Raw genomic sequence first — 23,065 nt, forward strand, 5'->3', positions numbered from 1 at the left:
CTGCGTTGGTAGAAGTTTATTAATGGAAGGATTTGGCAGCTTTAGCGAGGGTTCAGGGGGATACATCAATGCCCTATGAATGTCAGTTCACCGAGCCAGAACTTCTCTCTTCGGAGATAAGGAGGATGAGGTGTGAATTGACAGAGGTATACTAGATGATGAGAGGCATTGATAGAATATGTGCCTAGATGCTTTTTCTTTCCCATCACCGAAATGGCTAATATAAGAAGGCATTATTTTAAGGTGATTGGAAGTAAGCATTTCGGTGGGTCAGAGGACAGCAGTTTATACAGAGTGCTGGCTGCGTGCAACACCCTGCTCGGGGCGGTAATAGAGCTAGATATGTTAGAGCAGTTATCAAAATCTCCACATGCAAATCGATGATAGCAAAGAGGATGTTTACGCTGGAGTGATATGTTACTGTGTAATGACTATTCTAAGATTTTCAGTTGTTTGCGAAGTATCTGAAGGAAGTAAAATAGGAGCATGGACTCTTTTCCGCATTTTAAATCTGTGTTTTCAGTTTCATTCGCCCAGGTGGAATCCATGACAACGTGTTGGAAATGTGAAGGTCTCTCTCCTGAATTTGAGTCTAACGAATTCAGTGAGAATTGAGCATGGGGGAAATTAATGATTGGTGTTCATTTAAATAATGAATTAACATGTGGTATATTGGGAGACAGATCTATATAGTTCGGGAGCAATCTGAAAAATTGCCTTTCCACACTGCGTTTCTATAGAATGTTAAAATATGTTGCACAAGATTTCTAGTAAACTAATTTTGAATTTCGTGTTAATATAGAAAATGGTTTAATTTAAGGACTGTGATTATCTTCTAAAATGTTAATGAACAGATAAGATTCTTGCCATTAATGTGTTTAAGTATGCTGAACTATTGTATAGACGCATAATTATCATAAAGTAATGGAATTCATAAAATGTAATTGCTGACGTCAGTTACATAAATCTGTTTAGAGTTTCAGAGATGCAGAAACGATGCGATTCCAACCGCAGAATGCGAGCTCTTTTTACTTGCCACTGTTTTTTTTTTTTAGTTTCTTAAATTACTCAAGCTTGATTGCACCCTGATCTTTCAAAAAAAAAAGAGAAAAACTAGCATATTAAAATGGTTGTTTGAAATGAGTTGGGACAAATTAGTTTCGGCTGCTGAGAAAAGTAATTTGACTCCCCACGTTGTGAAGACCGAGTATTTCGCGTCTCACGGCGAGGTGACGCCCACACCCGCTGTCGAGACACATCTGTGAATAACGTGCTATATGTAGGGCAACAGAGCAGAAATCACAGGGAACCGATGAGATCCTTATGCTCACTGTGAATTGTCAGACACGCAGAGTAGATCAAGGGAATCAGTATCAATATTCGCTAAATTCAGAGTGCGTCATGTGGAGAGAGGATAGATTTTTATTTCACTCAACATCCATTGATTATTTCATTACTTTGGGCATCGAGGGAGAGAGGAAGAGGAGAACCATCCGCAGTACCGCCGATGCGGCAGAGAGGGCCTCAAGATGGCTGTGGCTCGAAAGAGGGGAGCCATGGAGTCATAAATATCTAGCCATCTGGACACAAGCTGAGGTCTGATCAGCCCCGGCTGGGTCACCTGGAGGAGGGTGTATGATGTCGAAAACCCGAAACACCTGATGATTCAGGAACATCGCTGAAGATATGTGCAGGGGTATGTAAATGTATGTACACAACAGTAAAGTAAACAGCAACTTTTCACATCACAACAGCTTCCCATTCCTCATAGTAACATCAGTTTTATAATCAACCATACAGTATACTGTCTACTTCCATCGGCCTGCACCGGGACAGTAGTAGAATTTGCACGTTTCAAATGAAATTATTCTATGTTTCCATACCTTTACCAACATGCACTATCACCCTCGAATAATTCACAGTGCCGCAACATGTTGAAATGTTTTTTTTAAGTTATACAAAGGCATGTGGTTTGGCTGTTAAATGCGAGAATCTTTTCCCTGGAAGGGGGGTGTTCACTCCTCTTTGTTTTCTGATTAGTTTGGTGCCACGACATTGGCCAATGGGGGTAATTAGCAAAAAATTGGTATAGTTCTTTTACTCGAACGACACAACCACATCCACACTGACACGAGGGTCATCTGTGATCAATGTAAGGGGTTGGTTTCTTGGAACTACCGGAACAAACAGACAGATTAAAAGCAGAATTGCCCAGCATAGAAATGCACTCGAATCTCTCCCACTGACATACCAGCCCATTTCCCTTCTCACCATTGACATTTCGTGTTATTTCTTGCATGTTGCATTATCTTCATCCATTGTTCACTGCACGTTTTCTCTTCTTGCAAATTTTACAAGACACGGAAATGATTAGATGTTTTATGTCTGAAGGGAAGTTACGGTCAACAGCAGATAGTTATCAGTAGGTGAGGGTGGTCACCATATTTTTCTGCCTGGATTAAAGACACTTAGCCTTTAAGGCCAATTCATAATAATCGCGAAAACAAAGCGGCCTGAAATGATAATAATATAATAACATCTACCCGCACTGCCTCTGTGTGTGTGTGTGTGTGTGTGTGTGTGTGTGTGTGTGTGTGTGTGTGTGTGTGTGTGTGTGTGTGTGTGTGTGTGTGTTCGAGTGTATAGTCCTGTGGTTTCATTAAAACGAATAAATCATATCAGATCAGTTTCTACTATCTCCAATCCCACGTTATTTTATTGCAAAATCTGTTCCCGAAAAATAATTGTGTCTAGAAAGTCTCACGCTTTCCTACCGATCATGAAACGTAGTGCAGTCTGTCCTCGTTGTCCAATGCAGGATGGATAACCGGGATACAGTGAATTCTAGTGAATCTGGACAAAGCCTGAGACTTTACAACAAAAACATGACAGGTCCTTTGGTTAACTTTTAGTTGCCGTTAGATAAGTTGATTTTCTCTATCGTATATCAGCAAATGAGAACTTGTGTTTTATATCTGTGAAAATGTTTCTCGCCTCTGGTAGGAAAGTGAACGTCCGGCCAAAAGGACGCTGGTGAAGCTGTATAGGCCAATCCCCTGAACACTGAATGCAGAAGTGTTAATGATCTCCAGCTATACATATGAACTTAGACGACGATAGAGACAGGTGGTCATCAATTGCCATTACTACACTAAAGCTGGTTTCGTGGCATTTATGAAACAAATAATTCCAACCCTCTTTGCAATCCAATGTGCAATTCATCTCCGACATCTCGGAGCCAAAATCTCCAATCAGCGAATTTATCAATCATGTATGTTGTAATATTTGCGATCAACAAAATTACATCTCATCCATTAAGTTGCTTAATATTTCCCAGTCATGCCAACGTAACGATGAAAAGTTTGCACCCTTGCCTCTTCACATGGAAATGCGTTGGCTGAGAAAAGGCTGCTGCTTAAAACATATCTGTCACTTTTTTGACACTGTGCTTTGAACCTTCGCTCAAAATCGAGAAGAGCGTGGGAAATAAAATTGAACTTGTAGGTCGAGATATGGTATACCTAATGAACTGTATGTCAAAATCAACATTCTAAATACGAAACGTGGTGAGAATTTCAATTTAATCCTGAGAAAGGTGACGTGTCAATTTTATGGGACAATTGGAAATATGTAAGCAAGAATTTCGAAGAAGGATGTTCTCGCAGGTTCCCTGACATACGAGAGTGTGAAACTCTTTTTTCATAGATGGTGATTTGCAAGAGTACTTCTGCACCTGCAAGCACTGTAGAAAGAATTTTAGCATCATTTCAAGGATCTGAACGATATGGAAATTCCGGAATGCGTATCTACCTTATTTTAATGCAAGATGGAAGAACACGAAATGATCTTGGGAAAAGAAATGATTAACATTCAAAATGATGAGCAAGCAGAAAACGTTTTTCATAAATGTGGCTTTTGTGGTATTTGGCTGCCCTGTCATACGAAGTTCCCTGGTCTTTGCAGAAGATCCAATCGGCTTTTCACTGCTTTTCCATCCGCCGACATTGCTGACAGAGGCATTTATACAATCAAGCACATACTCAGAAAAAAAGACATAGCGGTCGGCCATTTGAGGCTTTTGTTGTCACAATTTGAACCAGATATTTCAATACGTAATAAACAAAAACAACACCCTAATATCATGAAGAATTTTTAAGCTTAGTTTAACGGCAAACAAATATTTAAATAGAATTATTTTTCATATATTAGTATATGATAGACATGATTAGACTAATATTATGGTAGACTAACGTAGCATCGGAAAGAATACTGTGTCTATGGGCCTTGGCAAGTATGAAGGTACTTTCGGGGGAGTTTGCAAGTACGTCGGTGCTTCACGGGGAAATTGGGCTGAAAAGAAGTTTGCGAGGAAAAATAAGAGCAGGGGTAAGGCTATCTGGCCCGAAGAGCCGGCTCCGCTATTTAGTACGATTATGGCTGATCTGACAACGGACTCATCTCCACCTAAATGCCTTTTGCCTAGAACCGTTAATTCCTCTTCTATTCAAAAGTCTATTCAATCTGGTCTTAAAGATATCTCCTGATGTCGCCTCCACTGCTTCATTGTGCAGAGAAATCCACAGATTCAGCACCCTCAGGGAAAAGCAGTTCCTCCTCATCTTCGTCCTAAATTTACTCCCCGGATCTTGAGGCTATGTTTCCGAGTTCTAGTCTCACCTACCAGTGGAAACAACTTTCCTGCCTCTATCTTATCTATCTATTTCATAATTTAATATGCTTCTTGAATAACTCCTCTGGTTCTCCAGGCGACTCAATCTCTCCTCAGACTTTAACCCACTTATTTATGGAAAAAGCCCCAGTGGAACCGCTCTGCACCTCTTCCAAATCTAGTATAATCTTCCTCAAATAAGGAGACCAGAACTACACGCAGTAATCCTGATGTGGCCTCACCAGCACGCTGTACAGCTGAAGCATAAAATTCTTCATAGCCCGCTGCACATGCAAGCCGACCGTTTGCGATTCATGCAGAAGCACTCCCAAGTACCTATGCACAGCATACTGTAATGTATTACCACTTAAATAATAACAATAAAATCCTGCCTGTGATAAATTTATGCCAAAACGGTAATAATATCGTCAATACTATGTAGTATGCCCCAGTTGCCTATCCTAACTAAAGGAATGTACAACGTTCGGCGGATGTAAGGTTTGCTAGGATGTAAGGCCGGCTAGGGTTTGCTTTCTGCCTGACACGGACCCTTGCCCGCTTGCCTTGCTTCCGCTTCCTCGCACCTCGCATCAGGCGAGTCCGAGGATTGTAGGCTCGTTCCCCGCAGCAAGCTGAGGTCACGTGACTTGACCAGCAGATCTTCGTGAGGGTTTTTTTTTCTTGGGCAATCTCTGTATTGTAGTAATATCTGGCGATGGTAGATAGTCGCTCTGTTAACCATCTGCCCTAATCAAAAATTGTGCATTCAAGCTTAAATTAGAAAATTACATTAAAGTAACACCAGGTCTGAAAAGCCGCTGCTGCGGTGCCGCGCCGCCTCATGGATGGGTTCAGTGAGTGGGCAAGGGTCTGGCAAATGGAGTACAATGGCAGTAAATACGAGGTCGCCAACTTTAGAAGGAAACAGGAAGTTCAGTCTATTGTTTAAATGGTAAAAGATTGCAGCATGCCGCTGTGGATGAGAACTTGTGAGTGCTTGTGCATGCATCTCAAACTGTGAGCTCGCAGCTGCAAAAGGCAATCGAGAAGACAAATGGAATGTTGTCCTTCATTGCTAGAGAGATTGAATTAAAGAACAGAGAGGTTGTGCTGCAACTGTACAGGGTACTGGTGAGGCCGCACCTGGAGCACTGTGTGAAGTTCTCGTCTCCTTACTTGAGGAAAAATATACTGGCGGAGGAGTTTCACCAGTTTGATTCCAGACACGATGGGGTTAAACTATGAGGAGAGGTTAAGTCGCTGGGACTGTATTCGCTGGAATTCAGATCGTTGAGAGGAAATCTTATAGAAACATATAAAATTATGAACAGGACAGGTAAGAAAGAGCAGGAACGTTGTTCCCCCTAGTTGCTGAGACTAGATCTAGAAGACTTAACCTCAAGATTCAGGGGAGTAGTTGCAGGGCGGAGATAGGAGAAACTACTTATCGCAGAGTGGAGAATCTGTGCAATTTTCTGTTCATTGAAGCAATGCAGGCTACCTCATTAAATAGAGTTAAGAGTGGGTTGGATAGGATTTTGCGTAGTAGGGGAGTTAAGGGTTGTGGGGGAAGGGCAGGTAGTTGGACATGAATAAAGGGTCAGATCAGTCACGATCTTATTGAATGACGAAGCAGGCTCGGACGGCCAGGAGTCCTACTCCTGCTGCTATTTCCCATGTACTCATGCTGTTCTTTGGAGAATATGACCGGCCGTACGGTGTTTCATGTGGATATAATCAAGGCGTCAGACTTTCAATAGGAAGTCCCCTGTGGTGGGACAGTCTGTCCAGAGGGCTCAGCCTCAGAATAGAAGGGTGTCCTTTTGAACGGAGGTGAAAATATATTTCTTTGGCCAAATCTGTGGGCTTCTTTGCCTCATGCAGTTGTTGAAGTCAATTCGTTTTGCATATTAAAAGTTCAGTTTGATAGATGTTTGATTGCTCAGGGCAGGAGGTTGGCGCTGAGAGGACAATTGGATCAGCCTTGCTGAAATGGCGGAGAAGACGCGATGGGACAAATGGCCAAATCCTGCCCCTAAATCTCATGTCTTTTGGTCTGAATATTGAAACTTGTGAAAGAACCCGAGAGGGGAAAATTTCATTATCAACAACGAATTTGAGGTGAGGTTTGGACACGAGTTCTCATTTGTGATGGAAAGACCTGCCTGTCCGAGGTCAAAAGCAGAGTTCACCGAGAAAAAAACTTGTAGAGTTGTCGTTGATGTTATACAGCCTCAAATTGTTCGAACGATGCAAGCTGCGACATAGACACTATCTACGGTAATCGTTCTTTCATTGCACAGCATGACTGGCCGTACAGTGTTTCATTTAGATATAATCAAGGCGTGGGAATGGAGATAACAAAACCGTCCCGACATGATTTATTGAATATATAATGAAAGAATGGGACTTCCATGCACACAGGCACAGCGCGGGTATAAGTTATTGTCATTTCAGTCGCTTTGTTGTGGCGGATATTAAATCATTAGACTTAAATGCAACGTGTCTGAAATACAGTAAGGAATTTATGGAGCCCGCGTCACCTACGCACAAAGCACAGTCTGAGATGTTATTTGCCTTCCCACAAGAGACACCTCGAGCTGTGTACAATTTGCAAAAAAAAAAAAACAATGCAGTGAACAATGTATGAAAATTGCACACCTACAAGAATTGGCACAAAATAGCAGTGAGATGGATGTATGTTACAACCACTTAGTGTTAAATAATGCAGTTCTGTGCAAAAAATGATATTCAGTCTCTCTATGTTTACAGATAGTTTCATGAAACGGACCTCTAACATAAATGATAGATGACCCCGCTACTCCCATATCAGGTTAGATTTTAAGATGACCTTAGAGATACGTAACTAATCTAATCGTTTACTAAATTAGTTCTCATCCAGATTGACAACTATTGCTGCACCAAACCGATCTGAAAGCAAGAAGGAGGTGTGAACATTCCCCTTCCGGGAATAGATGATCGAATTGAACAATTAAACTAAATCCCCTTCCTTAACCTCAGAATCTCAATTATTGTTATAATTGATGATTATTTGAGAGTAAAATAATTGTTATTTTTGTGATTCCTTCGAGGCAGAGATTTTAATTACGCAATGACGCAATTAATATAAAGGAAAACAATCCTGAACTGTTTGTTTAGAGGGCTGTCACTAATGTGGCTAAACACGTTGTATGATCAATTGTCAGAGGGCACTTTCCTCTCCTGTATAAGAGCGTGCAAAGAATTCAGCAGTAGATATCAGCAGTTAGACTATTTTGAACTGATCACCGATTCACACAGAAAATGGGATATCCAGCAATTTTCTACATCGCGAGTATTTACTTTCCTGTACTTGCAGCGATTGGTATCCCTGGTAAGTAACTGGAATTGGCTGCTACTGTATGTGTGTGTTCTGTTCTTGTAGCATTTGTTATAGATGGTGCCTCATCTGATGAGCGTTTTAAGGCCGTTCAGGTTTAAGTATATAGTTTATTTTATTCTTCCATCTTTCTCTGGAATTGTTGATCCGTTCTAATGTCAGGCTAATTTTGTCAATATAATCAATTGATTGAGTGTAAAGATCGATACTGTTCTAGCATTTTACCTTACTCGGCCTTCCATCACACATTGTTCCAAATCTGATTCTGCATCAATGTGGAACTCAAATGTTTACTAAAATGAAAACAAAATCTTTAGTATCGCTGCTGCTCTCTCTGCGAGCTCCTCGGTTTCTCGGTAACAAACAGTCCTTTCCGCTCCGTCTTAATGCAACTAAAGAGACTTGTTTTTCTGTACTTATTTGTCAAAATGTCTTTGAATTTGCCACAGTCCCGCGCGAAACTTTTCCGTTTTAGCGTGTTCTTCTTCCTTGGACAGTTTTTATTTAGATAAGATCAGATAAGGTGAGATTTATTTTAACTCTTACATCCATCTCGCGACATGAGAGGTTAAAAGACTTTATGTTGCGTTTCCGTCGTAATGTACAAGATTCAAGTTTATTTGACACCTGTACATCGAAACGTTCATTTAGCTCTGCAGATCCTCCGCTGCAAAAAGTTATCGCCGAAGAAACAGTCTCCGAGTCCATTTTATTCCCGCAATATATAAAATCCTCGGCATTCTCCGCTACAATGATGGGTCTGTCTAAATGAGTGGATCGATAAACCTAACCTTTTCTTTGCTTCCTTGCAGTTAATTTAATGGCGATTGTGATCCTGTCTCTGAGAAACTGCGGACTCTCTAAATGCATCTCCCGTTACCTGGTGGGAATGGCAGCAGCTGATTTACTGGTTGTTATTATTTCTGTTGTAATCGATCAGATCAATAATATTTATGTTTATGCCCTTCCTTTGCACATTACACCGGTTTGCGCCGTGACGATAGTCCTGAGGCTCTCAACCGTGGGCTGCTCTGTTTGGCTCACGGTGGTTTTTACGTTCGATCGCTTCATTGCAATCTGCAGTCAAAAGCTGCGGGAACGATACTGCACCGAGAGGACAGCGACTATTGTGATAGCCATTGTGTGTTTCGGATGTTGTGCGAAAAGTGTTCCATTCTACTTTGTGGTAGAACCTTACATTATCATTAACAACATACCCCGGCGGTGCATTTTGACAATGGATTACCGAACTTTACCAGCGTGGAAAGCATTCCAGTTGTTTAACACTATCACTACACCTTTATTGCCGATCGGTTTGATTCTACTTTTTAATGCTTTCACAGTCAGTCATATTATCGCGGCAAACAGAGTTCGCCGGGGGCTCAGGAACAGCAGAGAGAAAAAGAATGATCCAGAGGTGGAGAACCGGAGAAAGTCAATAACTTTGTTGTTCGCTCTGTCAGCCAATTTCATATTGTTGTGGATCCCCATTATTGTATATACTATGAACTGGCAAGTTCAGAATTACTCTTACACTGACAGATATTTGAACACCCCGACGTATATCCTGCAACAGTTTGGGTTCATGTTGCAGTTTCTCTCCACCTGCACCAACACGTGTATCTACACTCTATCACAGAGGAAATTCAGGGAGGAGCTGAAATGTGGAGTCAAATATCTGGTTACGGTATGTGTTCGGCTCTGTAGATGAAACGAAATCGAGTTGTAAACTTTGAAGGAAGTTCAAAAGCATTTCCACGTCACTTTTATGTCTGGTAAAATTTCCTGCAGCCAGGTGAGCGAATGTTAGTAGTTTGTGGCGTTCATTGAAGTCAGAAAAATTAATTCAATTGTGCGGCGCAAGAAACACCAAAAATCAGAGATGTGTTCGCTACACCGACAGAAATTGTATTCAGAATTTACATCGATGCCAGAATACGGTCCAACGATTTTCCTTACACTGGTAGAAAATCTATTCTATTTCACTGGACTACAGATCATTCCAGGGATTTATGTGACAACTGAAGAAATATTCCTGAAACCTGGAAAACTGGTCTCCGATGAAGTGAGCTCGGTTACCTATAATCTCCATTGTAACAGTGCAAAATATGTGACTACTGCCTTTTCATTCAAAAAGCAGGCGGTCCCTTCCTAAATGGGAAGTTAAAACTGCCCGATGCCCCAGTCTGTCCCATCAATGGAGATGTGTAGCATCCCCTCAGACTGAGAGGGGATGGTATCAGAAAGGCAGCTGTGGCGTGCAAAACAATTCTTCCCAACCCTTCGCCGGTAATGTTGTCAAAGGCTACTGAGAGGGGTTTGTATCAGAAATGCAGCTGTAGATTTTCTTTTTGTGCTACTTTTCCCCGTCATTAAAACGCGACCTGTACAGAAGCGTTGAATCGAATGTATTATGTCTACAAATATTCTGAATTAAAGCATGACGTCAGGTTGGAGGCAACCCAGATGGGTCCACTGCACGGTCTGGCCTCTCCTTTCCCTCGGCCTGCGCGGTGATAGAAAACTGACACATGCCCTTCACCCCGGATGCAGGAACGCTCTCCCACTCCTCGTCCCTCTCCAGGTCCTCATACCACCGTGGAGACAAAGTGTCTTATCGTCATTCCGTCTCCCCGGCCGACACTTCAGGCTAGAATCATATGCAGACAGGGCGGCCAACCACAGACGACCGGTGGCGTTCAGTTTCGCCGAGGTCAGGCTGTAGGTAAGCGGGTTGTTGTCCGTCCGCACCTCAGGCTTGGCCCCGTAGAGATAGTCACTCAGCTTATCCACCACCGCCCATTTCAACGTCCGAAACTCCAAATAGTGGGTCCAGCAACGGCGCCCGAGTCAGCATCTCCTTCAGTGACTGAAAAACCGCTTCACACTGGTCATCCCATCTCTGTCCGAAGGGCTCTGCCGGGTCCAAATATTCTCCAGCCTCCCTTTCTCTTCTCCTTTTCCCTTTCTGTCCCAGAGGAGGGTCGCCACGCAGAAGCTGGTTCAAGGGATGGCTCACCTTGGCGTAGCCCTTCACGAATCTCCGGTAGTATCCACAGAACCCCAAGAACGAGCGGAGAGCGCTCACAGTCTGCGGCCTCGGCCAGGTGGCCACCGCTTCGATCTTAGCCGGGTCTGTAGCTACTCCGTTCCGCGAGATTATATATCCGGCATAGCTAACAGACGTCTGGCAAAACTGGCACTTGTCCAGGGAAGGTTTTAACCCTTCATCCTTCAGCCGGCTGAGCACCTTCATTAGCCTCGCTTCGTGTTCTTCCAAGGTGGGTCCAAACACTCAGGTCGTCTAAATGTACCAGCACTTCAAGCAGGTTCATATCCCCCACCGTCTTCTCCATGACCCTCTGGAGCCCCCCGATATGCCCTGGGGCATCCTTTCGAACTGGTAAAACCCCCCAGAGGGCATATAAAGGGTCGTCTCACTCATCGGGATCTGGTAATATCCACTCCTCAAATCGAACACGTTGAACCACTTCGCCCCATTCAGATAGGCCAGCGAGTCTTCGACTCTGCGGACCGCACACTGGTCATGGACGGTGCGCCTGTTCGGGGTCCTATAGTCCACACACATACGAATCTTCCCATTTTTCTTCCTGGCCATGACTATCCGGGACGCAGAAGGGCTGTGGGACTCCGTAATGATCCCAGCTTCCTTCACCTTACACAAATGCTGCCGCACATCCTCCATTTCTTCAGGGGCCATTTGCCGCGACCTTCCTCGAAACGGGGTGTCTTCAGTCATCCGGATCGTGTGGCGAGTGCTCCTGGAACAGCCCACGTCAAACTCGTTTAGGGAAAAAAATATCTTTCAGCATCAACATCTTCTCCACCATCCTCCGCTTCCAACCCGCCGGCACAGGCGATGCCTCAGAGTTCAACGCCCCAGCGGTCAACTTATCCCTATTTTCTAACTGCCGTTCCCCAGCGAGCCTCACGGGGGAACTATGTCATCAGGAAAAAATCCGCCGGGGCATCCCTCGTTTAAAAGTGGCCTCCCGTTACGTGGTGTTCCTGATGTTCACCACCACCCGGCGTTTCCCTACCACCGAGAGCTTCTGCAGCTCCGGTCTCACCAGCAGCCCAGCCGGGAATCTCGATTCCCTCTCGAAAACCTCCGGGGTGTCCACTAAAAAGGTTTCACTCTCAGGTACTCCGGAGTATCTGGGATCCCCATCACTCTCGCTACTTCACCGGGTCGTACCACCCTAGGCTTCGACTGGGCACACCACACAGTTCTTCTTTCCAATGCCGTGTCCCGCCCGGTGTGACCACAGACATCCTTAAAGGCAGCATGAAACACTGGGTGCACCGACAGGGTCCCAACGAAGACCTCACCCGCCTTCTCCTTGCAGGCCCCGGGAGTCTCCGCACAATAGGGGTGTTGGTCCCTATCAGAATTGACACACATCCAGTCGCAACTGGGTCCGGGCAAACCGGCACCTCATGAGCCTCAGACACTCCCACTCGGGCTCTAGGAACTCCAGCTTCAGGGACAAATAACCATCGTATGGGTAATCACCTGCACTGATACCCCAAATCTCCAGGGCACTGACGGGCGTCAAGGGTAGATGCGACAAATACTGATCGTCGAGTGACCGGTACAATAGCGCAATCTGCGACCCAATGTCGAGTATGGCTTTTGCATCTATTCCCTCTATCCGGATCGACACACAGGATAGGGGTCCCACCAATCTTTCTGGCACATTGCTGGGAACATGTTTTCCCAGAGACTCCAGGCCGATCCCTCACTGGGTCTCCTCTGAGATTCCCGACCACCCTTCCTGCTGGGACACCCTTGGAGTCTCCCTCCGGTCACATTCCCGCCTGAAGTCGCCCTCTTCCCCACAGTTATCACACACACACCTCGGCTCCCGGGACCTCGGCGTCTTCCGGGCCTCTGTGCATTCCGTCCCTTCAGCGAGGGGCCCTTTCTGCCAGTCCTCTCACGCGGATGGACCCCGCATGTCGCGCTCCCCCTCGCTATCGCCCGATTGGAGATGGACTGTTACTTCACCACAAGGGGCTACTAGGGAGGACCGCACCGTACTGACGGAGCCCTCGTTCGACTCCATGCGTCGTCCTCCTCCCTCACCTCTCTGAGCAACTGAACAAAAGTGGGGGCGCGATCTACGGGACTGCCGGAGACCCGTAGCAATCACTTCATGCCTCTGGGCGTCCCGGGCTGCCTGGTCTACCCTAATCTGATTCACCTCCGTCTCCGAAATGACCCCTCGTCGCCTTAAAAATTTAGCCTTCTCTCTACCCGGAAAAGATACTCAGAAAGCTTCCCCCTTTCTCTCGAAGTAGGCTCCGTAGCCCCCTAAAAGCTCCACCGTGACCCCCTTCCGACCAAAAGCCTCCTCCAATGCTTCTAGATACTCCTTCTAGGTAGCCAAGTCGTTGCTACCTATCACGCATTTTAGAACCTCAGCAACCACCCCTCTCATACTGCCAACGAATCTCTGCCACTTCTCTTCCTCAGAACACTGCCACTCATCCAGCAACCCAGAGACATGTTCTATCCAGGTCTCTAAATCATCCTCCCATTCGGGGGTGGGAGTCCACCCTGAGAAAATTCTTAACTTCCGCCGAGGACCCACCGCCTTGTTCACCAAGCAGTTAATGGCTGAGGCCAACTCAGAACATTCCGCCTTCCGTGGGAGAGGAGAACCCGCCCTCGGAAATCTCCGCCCCCAGCGACTGACAACTCCTCTGGTGTCCCATCAGACCTGTCAAATCTTTCCTGTGTGACAATGTTCACGCCCCATGGCCCCGCGTCACTGACGTCACCGATAGACGGCGGCAGTCCCACCGCCGAGACGTCAGCACCAATCCACACTTACACAAAGCCGAAATCCCCCGTTTTGCCAATCTTTCTGCCTACGATTTCGACCCTACCGATAGCTCTGACCGTACTCAGACATCGAATTAACACTCCGTCCGAGATACGCACTTAATATGCAGGCATGAGTAACCGGTACTTCCTCGATCTGACACCAGAGTTTAGCCTTATCGGAATCCATCTCTCCTCGTTTAACCCGGGGCAAATTACACCATATCTGACAAATTTAAATCCGGGACAAGCCCCCACAAATGTAGCATCCGGGCCTCCAATGCACCCCCTTTCGTCTAGGGTGAACAGCCGTCGCCCCACCAATAGTACAATACTTTGGTGTAAATACGGTGTTATGCCTCTCCCCCATTAGACGCTCGCAAAACAAATATCAGACAATACACCAATGGCGAGAAAATAATTGCAACGCTATAGTTATTTCTTAGTGATGGGTTAGGAGAAACAGATAACCTAAAGGTGCCAAATCAGTAAGTTTATTAGTTTTGTGCACATAATGTTTTAATACGTTGCAGCTCCCGTCTTTGGTTCCATCCACAACGACCTTCCGAGCCTTCGGCCACCGTCCAAACTGACGACGTCCAACATCCGCCGCCCTGGAACCACAGTCCGCTCCTCACACGTCCGTCCTCTTCGCTCGCCTCCAAAAAAAGTCCGTGAACTTCCGCTCAGCTCACACATACAAGATAGCATAACAATTCTCAATTGGTTAGTTCCCCTTCATCTGGAGTTATAACCCAAACATTCCAGATACAGAAACCCATTAAGTAACATTGCAGAGAAGCCATTTCATTATAACAATACAGAGAAGCCATTTTGTTAGCCTGAACAGTCGCACCGCAGTTTCAGGTACTGAGAGCCCTACACCAGCAACATAAGCTCTGTGACACGGGGTAAGTGCTGCTTGCACTGAAATGTTGATTCAGGGTTTTGATAGACCCTGACCGATTTCTGGGACACGACATCCTCGATGCACTTCCGGAGGAAAGCCGAGACCCCTTCCGTGAACTCGGAGACATCATGGAATACATTCCATTCGACGTCATCAAAGCAGTCGTGTAGTGTGGAGGCCGATATGTCGGACCAACAGTGGTCGGTTTTATGGTTTAGACAGCCTTTGTGAGAATAATTTGAAATGGTTCTTACTCTGGGGCGAAACTAAATGGTTTCCCTGTGCCTGTGCGATTGTCAGTGTGTTTGTGGTGCACATGGTTGTCCGGGTGCGCTCTCATTTGAGGATGTGTTCATGGGATTTGGGATGCGCACAAATTTAGGCGTGTGTTGTCGAATATCGGGGTGCACTCAGATTTGGGGATGTTCGCAGATTTTGGGGTTCGTTGTCGAATATGGGGGCGCACAAGGATATGGGGCTGCACAAAGATTTGGGTTTGTCAGCGGATGAAGATTTGCACCCGAATTTTGGGCTGCGTGCGGAATTTTAATGTCAAAGCAGACATTTTCAAATCTGTTTAAAATTATTCGCTCAGAGATAATCTAATGAACATGTAGGGATGTCAAAGTGTCTGAGTGCGAACTGATTTGGTGATGTGCGCAGAGTTGATGTTTGTTGCCGAATATGGGGTGCACACGGTTGGTAGATTTGAAGTTGCAAACGAATTTTGAATGGCGTGGCAGCCATTTTGTGAACTGTTTGAAATTATGCTTTGTCTGGGATCATCTAGTGTGTATCTTGGGTTATCGGCGCATTTGGGGTGTACATGGATTTTGGGGTGCATTCTATTTGAGAACCGCGCGAATCTGGGGTGCTCACGGATTTGGTGATATGTGCAGATTTAGCGGTGTGTTTTTGTATATCGATGTGCACACTGATTTGCGGATGCGCATTGATGTACGGGCGTGTAGACCAATATCGTGGTTTACGGAATTCAGCGTCTCACAGATTTCTGGTGTCTGCGGATTTGGACTAGTGACGTATTTCAAGGTTGTTTCAGGTACAGATACTTTCATAATACTTTAAACTTTCAAAAATATTCTTGTTATTTAATAGTGTAGGCAGCCATTTTGCACAAATGATTCTTGTTTTTTGCTGCTGGTGGTGGCGGGTTTCGGGTGCTCATAGATTTGTGAGTGCGAACTTACTAGGGAAGTGGAAAAACTTGGAATTGGGGTCCACACCGATCTGTGGTTGACCACAGATTCCAGTGTCAGAGCGGATTTGTGGTTCAACACCAATTTGGGTGTGCATGCGAAGTTGAGGTGTTGAGGTTAAGATTGGGGGCTGTGACGAATATCAAGGTTAGGTCATTTTGGAAGTATGACGAATTGTAAGGTGGCTTTATTGAGGCAGGTTCTTTGTGAACTCTAACGTGCATGTGGGGGTTTTGTGGGGGGCTTGTGGGCAGATGGATTTAGGGCTGCATTTGGATTTGGGATATCTGTGGAATTGGGTGTGCATGTCTTTGTGGGATTGTTTGCATATTTGAAGGCGCGCACAGATTGGGGGTATGGAAGCCAAATACGAGGTGCACAATTATTTAATGATGCGCCCAGATTTGAGGACGTGCCGAATATTTTGGTGCACTGCGAATGAGATTGCTCAGAGATTTGGCTGTGTCGGTATATCTTGGGATGCAGACGGATTTTGAGGTTTCGGCTGATGCTCATGGATTTGATTTCGTGCGCAGATTTAGGGGTGTGTGGGATGCGCACAGATCTGTCTGTGTTACCGGATTTGAACTTGCACACGATATTTAATGATACGTTTTGTGTTCTGTTTAAAATTATACTTGGTCTGGGATAAACTAATGTGCACGTGGGGGTGCATGCAGGTTTGGGGTGCACATGCATTTTCAGGTGTGCTCTTATTTATGAGCATGTGGATGTGTCAAAGGGGTTGAGGTGCGCATTGCATTGGGGATTGCGCAGATGTTGGGGTGTATCGTAGAAAATGGTGGTACACACGGTTTTGGGGTTGCACGTGGATTCTAGAATGAGCACAGGTTTAGCACAAATTTGTGTGGCGCGTGGCCAAGTGGTTAAGGCGTTGGACTAGCAATCCGTTGGCCGTGAGTTCGAGCCCAGGCCGAGGCAGCGTGTTGTATTCTTGAGCAAGGCATTTCACCACACTCTGCTCCAGTCCACCCAGCTGAAAACTGGTTACCGGCAAAATGCTGGGGGTTAACCTCGAGATAAACTGGCGTCCTATTGGTGGGAGAAGTGAGTCACTTCACGCCCCAGAAACCGGCATAAGCACCGGCCTGACGAGCCGATAAGGCTCGGGACAGACTTTAACTTAACAGATTTAGGGGTATGTTTCTGAATATGGGGCTGGGCACTGATTTGCGGATTGCGCAGATTTCGATGTGTGTCGGCCAGTATGAAGGTTCTCACGGTTTTGGGATGTGCACATGGATTTAGGGATGTGTTCTCGATTATGGGTGTGTCTGCGGATTTGAAATTGCACACGGAATTTGGGCTATGTGCGGGTTTTTAATGTCGAGACAATGGGTTTATTGAACTGTTAATTCTCAGTCTGTGATAATCTTTTGTGCATGTGGGGTTGTCTGCGGGATTGGGATGCACATGGCTTTTTGTGTGCGCTCCTCTATATCTATCCTATCTGCGGAGGAGTGCGGATTTGGTGGTGCACTTGGATCTGGTGTTGTGTGCAGAATTAGCGTTATCTGGTCGCATATAGAGGTGTATACTGATTTGGGGATGCGCATTGATTTAGGAGTGTGTAGGTTTAAGAATTTAAGAATTTCGCCATTGTCACAGAATTCTGGTGTCTACAGATTTGGATTTGTGACGTGTCTCAATGTTCTTTTATTTATAGACCCTTCCATTAAATTTTGAAATTTCAAACGCATTCTTGTTCTATAGTGATGGGGCAGTCATTGTCGGCTAATGTGGCGTGCACGCGGATTTAGGGTTGCGAAGATTTGAGGTGTCGTTGGATTTCGGGGTGTCTGTGGAATTGGAGGTTTGTCGAATTTTAAGCTTGTTTCATTTATCGATACCTTAATAATAAATGCACTCTGAACTTTGTTCATGCTATTGTTTAAGATGAAGGAAGTTATTTTGTGAACTGTTCGCAATTATTCTTGCTCTGGGACAATATAATTTGCGGGTAGAGATTTCAGCGGGTGAGGATGCGCACAGACACGGTGAGGAGTCGCAAAAGATTGAATAGGTTAGGACTTTATTCCCTTGAAAGTAGGAGAACATTGGGAGATTTCAGAGGAAGACAACATTATGTATGTTATAGATAGGGTAAATGCAGGCAGGCGTTTTGGGTGGGACTGGAACTAGAAATTGCAGTTTCAGAGTGGAAAGTGAAATATGAAAGGGGAATCTGAGTGGGAATTTCTCCACTCAGAGGGTGGTGTGGTGCGAGTATCAGACTGGTGGATGTGGGTTTCATTGCATTGCAGAGAAGTTTGGATAAGTACATAGGTGGAAGGGTTATTGAGGCCTGTGGTCCAGGTGCTGTTACGGAACTCGGCATAATAACAGTTCCGTACCGACCAATTGGGCAGAGGGGTCTGTTTCTGTATTAGATAATCCCTGGCTCCAAATAAAATGCAGACAATGGAGAACTGGCCGGGTTTGTTGTCGGGAAAGTGTATAGGTACTGGACATCCATGGTCATAATGAGGCGCTCAGGGCCGGGAATATTAAGGTTGTTGAAGGGTTCGTGAGCATGGGAAGTTCCCGAATGTAGATAGGAAGGGACTGAATCAAGGTCGATAAACTGAATTCGATGCATACGGACATGAGTTCAGTTGGACCGGGCCGGGCAGAGACATTGGGTCTACCCACACACAGACACGGAAAGACACTGACAAACACACACACACACACACACACACACACACACACACACACACACACACACACACACACAGATAGACACAAAGACTGACACACACACATGCACATTAACATACAGACACAGACTCCCACGTAGAAACAGACAGAAACACACACGCACACACAAAATGCAGCTATATTTTCACATCTGCTTTCCCAGGTCTCCACTGTGTTCTGTGTACATTCAATATTCGGTCGTTTTCCATTCAACTTCTCCATCATTTTTCCAACCTCAACAAGTTCAGTCCCGGAGACATCAATCACTCGTCACAGGTTCACTGTTTCATTTTCTTTTCAACTTCCTCCAGTGTATTGATCAGAGACTCTCTCAGCTCTCCTCTCTTCAGAATTAAACCTATGATATTGCTGTATCCCGTACAAACAAACCAATGCTGTATAGCTGCCCAAACCAGTGTACACACAGCCCTCTGGTGTCCAAGGGTTTCTTTCACGCTGGTCAAGAGTTCTTAGTAGCACGTCATCTCGACAAAGACTGAGCGCTGTCTGCTACCTGAGCTCGAACATAAACACACTCATATACACAAAAAGTACAGACAGACAGACACACACACACACACACACACACACACACACACACACACACACACACACACACCTGCCCTCACACATAGGAACACAGTCACAGGCACGCACAGATTCATAAACACAGATATACAGAGAGACATAAATACACACACGCACACACACAAGCTTCGCCACAGACACATAGGAACACACACAAACACATTCAGATCCACACACAAGGACACTCACAGGGACATTCACAGAGACATCAGTATGCACATTTTGACAAACACCAACACAAAGGCACTCTCACACACCCATACACACACACACACACACACACACACACACACACACACACACACACACACACACACACACACACACACACACACACTTACACACACAACGACAACAACACCTTGCTATGTTGCTTTACAGGGGACTACTAAGTTTGCTGGACATGCATTAAGGTTATGGGTGGGTCCAGGACGAGCCCCCAGATATTCTGACTGTGAGTAAGGCGCTGAAGATGTTTGAGTGGTTCGTGGATATGAAAGCGTTTATTCATCATCACAAAGTTTCCTGGAGATCCTCTCGATGGAGTCCCCCAAAAGAAAATCGACATCAAGAATTTATACTCTTGAGGAGAATGGTAACAGTAAGTGATTCAGTACAAATTTAGAAGCTACAGTAACATAATTTACTTCAATATTCTGTGTCTCTCAAATGGCTCAATTGAAGTGCATGTTTACAGTGGAAGCACATTTAATTGATTGGACACCTCGGAACGTCCAGTCACCGTTGTGGGGACAAATAACTTCCCACAAACGGCCTAAAAATTAATTCACTAAATTAATTCACTAAATTAATCACAATCTGATACCACGGGGACTGCCCTTGTTTGACGCAATCGCTTTACATAACTTAAACATCTTTATTTTTAAATCTGTTGAAATCTGTCCCTGTGGAGTCGCTAAATGATATTTAAAACCGCAGGCATATGCTGCCTGAAACATTCATTCAGCTAGATCGCGTGTAACACGGAGGGGTAGATTACTGGACACAGAAAATGTCTCCAATGTTGGATGCGTACTTGCGTGTGGAGAAAATACTATACGTGTTCATTGCCGTCATTGGAGTTCCTGGTGAGTGAGCAGAGCAATTCATGTTTAGTATTTCTGTGTGTTAACCGCTGTGAACCTGTTTATGATCATTTTACAAGATTCTAACTTGATGGTCATTGTAAAAATATCTATCAGAGATATCGATCCTATAAATTCAATAATCTGATTTCTCATATTTAATGACAAACGAAACTTATACTCTGCCTCTCCTCTAACTCACGGGATAGACTAGAACGTTGTTCTTGCCTTTAATGAAACCCTGTCCAGAGCTGTCCCAGTGCTGGGGTCAGCGGGTTCTTCGGAAAATGAGACTGGGATTGTTTTAACGGGTCTTCTCCAGAGTTAGACCACTCCTGGAGACAGGCATCATTCCGGGAAGGTGAGACTGGGAGGATTTTATATTTTGAAGTTCACTGTTGCTGAGATATAATATTCAGAAGAGAACCCCTGGTCCCGTGTTTCACGTCTCCCTGTCTACAGACTGTCACAGTTGGATCCCACCGCCTGTCGGTCAATAATTGGTTCTGATCACCTGAACCAGTGTCCACGGATCTGCTCACAAGAGTTATCGAATTGAACTGCGCTGTAGAATTAATCCAGTAACAGATCCGCTTAGTCTCGGGTTACTGCATTGTTCCCGCTTTCCCTCTGAGTCCCGTCATAAATCGGGGCACCGCTTCTCCGGAAGAAGTGTCTCGGAAAGAAACGAGAGTTTGTTTATTTCCATGAATGCTGCCTGACTTGCTGGGTTCCTCCAGTACTTTCTGTGTTCTACTCTCATTCCCATTTTATATTGAACTGTGCTGTGGAATTAATCCATTAACGGAGCCACTCAATCTCGGGTTACTAAATTGTCCCTGAGACGCGTCGTAAACTGGGGCACCGCTTCGTCCTGATGAAGGGTCTTGGCCCGAAACGAGAATTTGTTCAATTCCATGGATGCTGCGGACCTTTTGAGTTCCTCCAGTATTTTTGCGAGCTGTTCCCTTCTGTATCTTTTCTCACCCGCGTCAGATTCTGAGTTTCCAGACGCCTGGTCAGTCACGGTTCAATCAGTGTAACCGCCCCATCAGCCATTGAACGGCGATCAGCACCGATTGTTATTTTTCACGTAGCTCGTTTTCATCGATGGCGGTTCGCCAAACATCATCTTTTCCCGACACTGAAAAAGGCAGGTCAGATATAGTGTGGCCCATGTCTGATGTTAGATCAGCCGCCGTTCATAGACTCGAGCGCTCATGAGATCTATCTGAAACCGGATCCCGCGTTAATTCCTGCAGAAACTGTTCAGTAATGTCCAGTGTCTCATCTATCTCCTTCTCTCTCCAGTGAATTTAGTGGCGATTGTGATCCTGTCTCGGGGAAAGTGCGTCCTCTCTACCTGCACCACTCGCTACCTGGTGGCCATGGCAGCGGCCGATCTACTGACCATTGTCTTCGAGGTCACGTTGATACGAATAAAATGGTATTACTTCCCGTGGAGTTTTCTGAGCATCACCCCTGTGTGCAGTGTTATTGATGTACTGAGCTACACGGCCACAGACTGTTCTGTCTGGTTCACCGTCACTTTCACCTTTGACCGGTTTGTCGCCATTTGCTGCCAGAAGCTGAAAACAAAATATTGCACCGGGAAAACTGCGGCTGTAGTTCTAACAACACTGTTCTGTCTGAAAAACGTTCCCCGCTACTTCGCACGGGAACCCGGAGAGATAATCGACAGAATACCATGGCTCTGTAAACTCATTGACAATTATTTCACTGACCCCGGCTGGGTAGGATATGATTGGTTCGATACGGTTTTAACTCCATTTTTCCCTTTCGCTGGGATCCTGCTGCTCAACGCTCTGACAGTCAGACACATTTTAGTGGCCAGTCGGGTCCGTAAGGGGCTGAAGGGTCAGAGCAAGGGGGAGAACCGCAGTGATCCGGAGATGGAGAGCAGGAGGAGGTCTGTAGTATTACTCTTCACCCTCTCCGGCAGCTTCATCCTCCTGTGGCTGACATACGTAGTAAATGTCATATATTATCAGGTATCTGGAGAAGGGTTCTATTTCAGTCATTCTGAATGGATCTTTCACCTCGTCGGGTTTTTGATGAGAAATTTCAGCTGATGCACGAATACATTTATTTACGCAGTGACTCAGTCGAAATTCAGGGAGCAGGTGATCAGCGCGGTGAAATATCCGGTCACCTCGGTGCTTCAGTTTATTAATAAAGACGCGTCCTGAGTCATAAGTGACCGTAGTGTCAGTCCGGGATCCAGCGCCTGATCTCCCAGGTGTTATTCGCGAGAGTACTATACTATCGACCGTCTGCTCCGGGAGCAGCTGAGTGTTTGTATGTGGGCAGAGGTCCGGGCGGAGTGGGTGGTTGATGTAGACAGCACCGTCCTGGCACTCAATGCCCCCCCCCCCAAGATATCAGTCATAGAACTACTCCAGAATACCATTCAGTCCACTGTTACAGTTCAGTCCCACTCACCTTTCAGTCCGACGTTTGCAATGGGCAGCAGGTTGTTAGTCTGATGCTGGTTGGCTAATCCAATGTCAATCACACTAGTCTCAGCCATCCTCTTGAATGATTAGCTAATGTGAAGGAATAGGCTGGGGCTGGGGAAATGGGTGTACACACAACAACTTAAAGGCACGACTTAATGTACTGTA

At 45.4% G+C, this 23,065-nt stretch overlaps 1 protein-coding gene across 1 annotated transcript in view; it reads left to right on the top strand.

Moving 5' to 3' along the window:
* Positions 1-23,065, top strand: part of LOC140716731 (uncharacterized) — a 343,916-nt gene that overhangs the window by 33,587 nt on the left and 287,264 nt on the right. The window contains 1 exon segment of the mRNA XM_073029541.1: positions 11,128-11,137. Within this exon segment, the coding sequence (XP_072885642.1) occupies positions 11,128-11,137 (10 nt within the window).

Source organism: Hemitrygon akajei, chromosome 26, assembly GCF_048418815.1.
Source record: "Hemitrygon akajei chromosome 26, sHemAka1.3, whole genome shotgun sequence".
NCBI classification, from domain to species: domain Eukaryota; kingdom Metazoa; phylum Chordata; class Chondrichthyes; order Myliobatiformes; family Dasyatidae; genus Hemitrygon; species Hemitrygon akajei.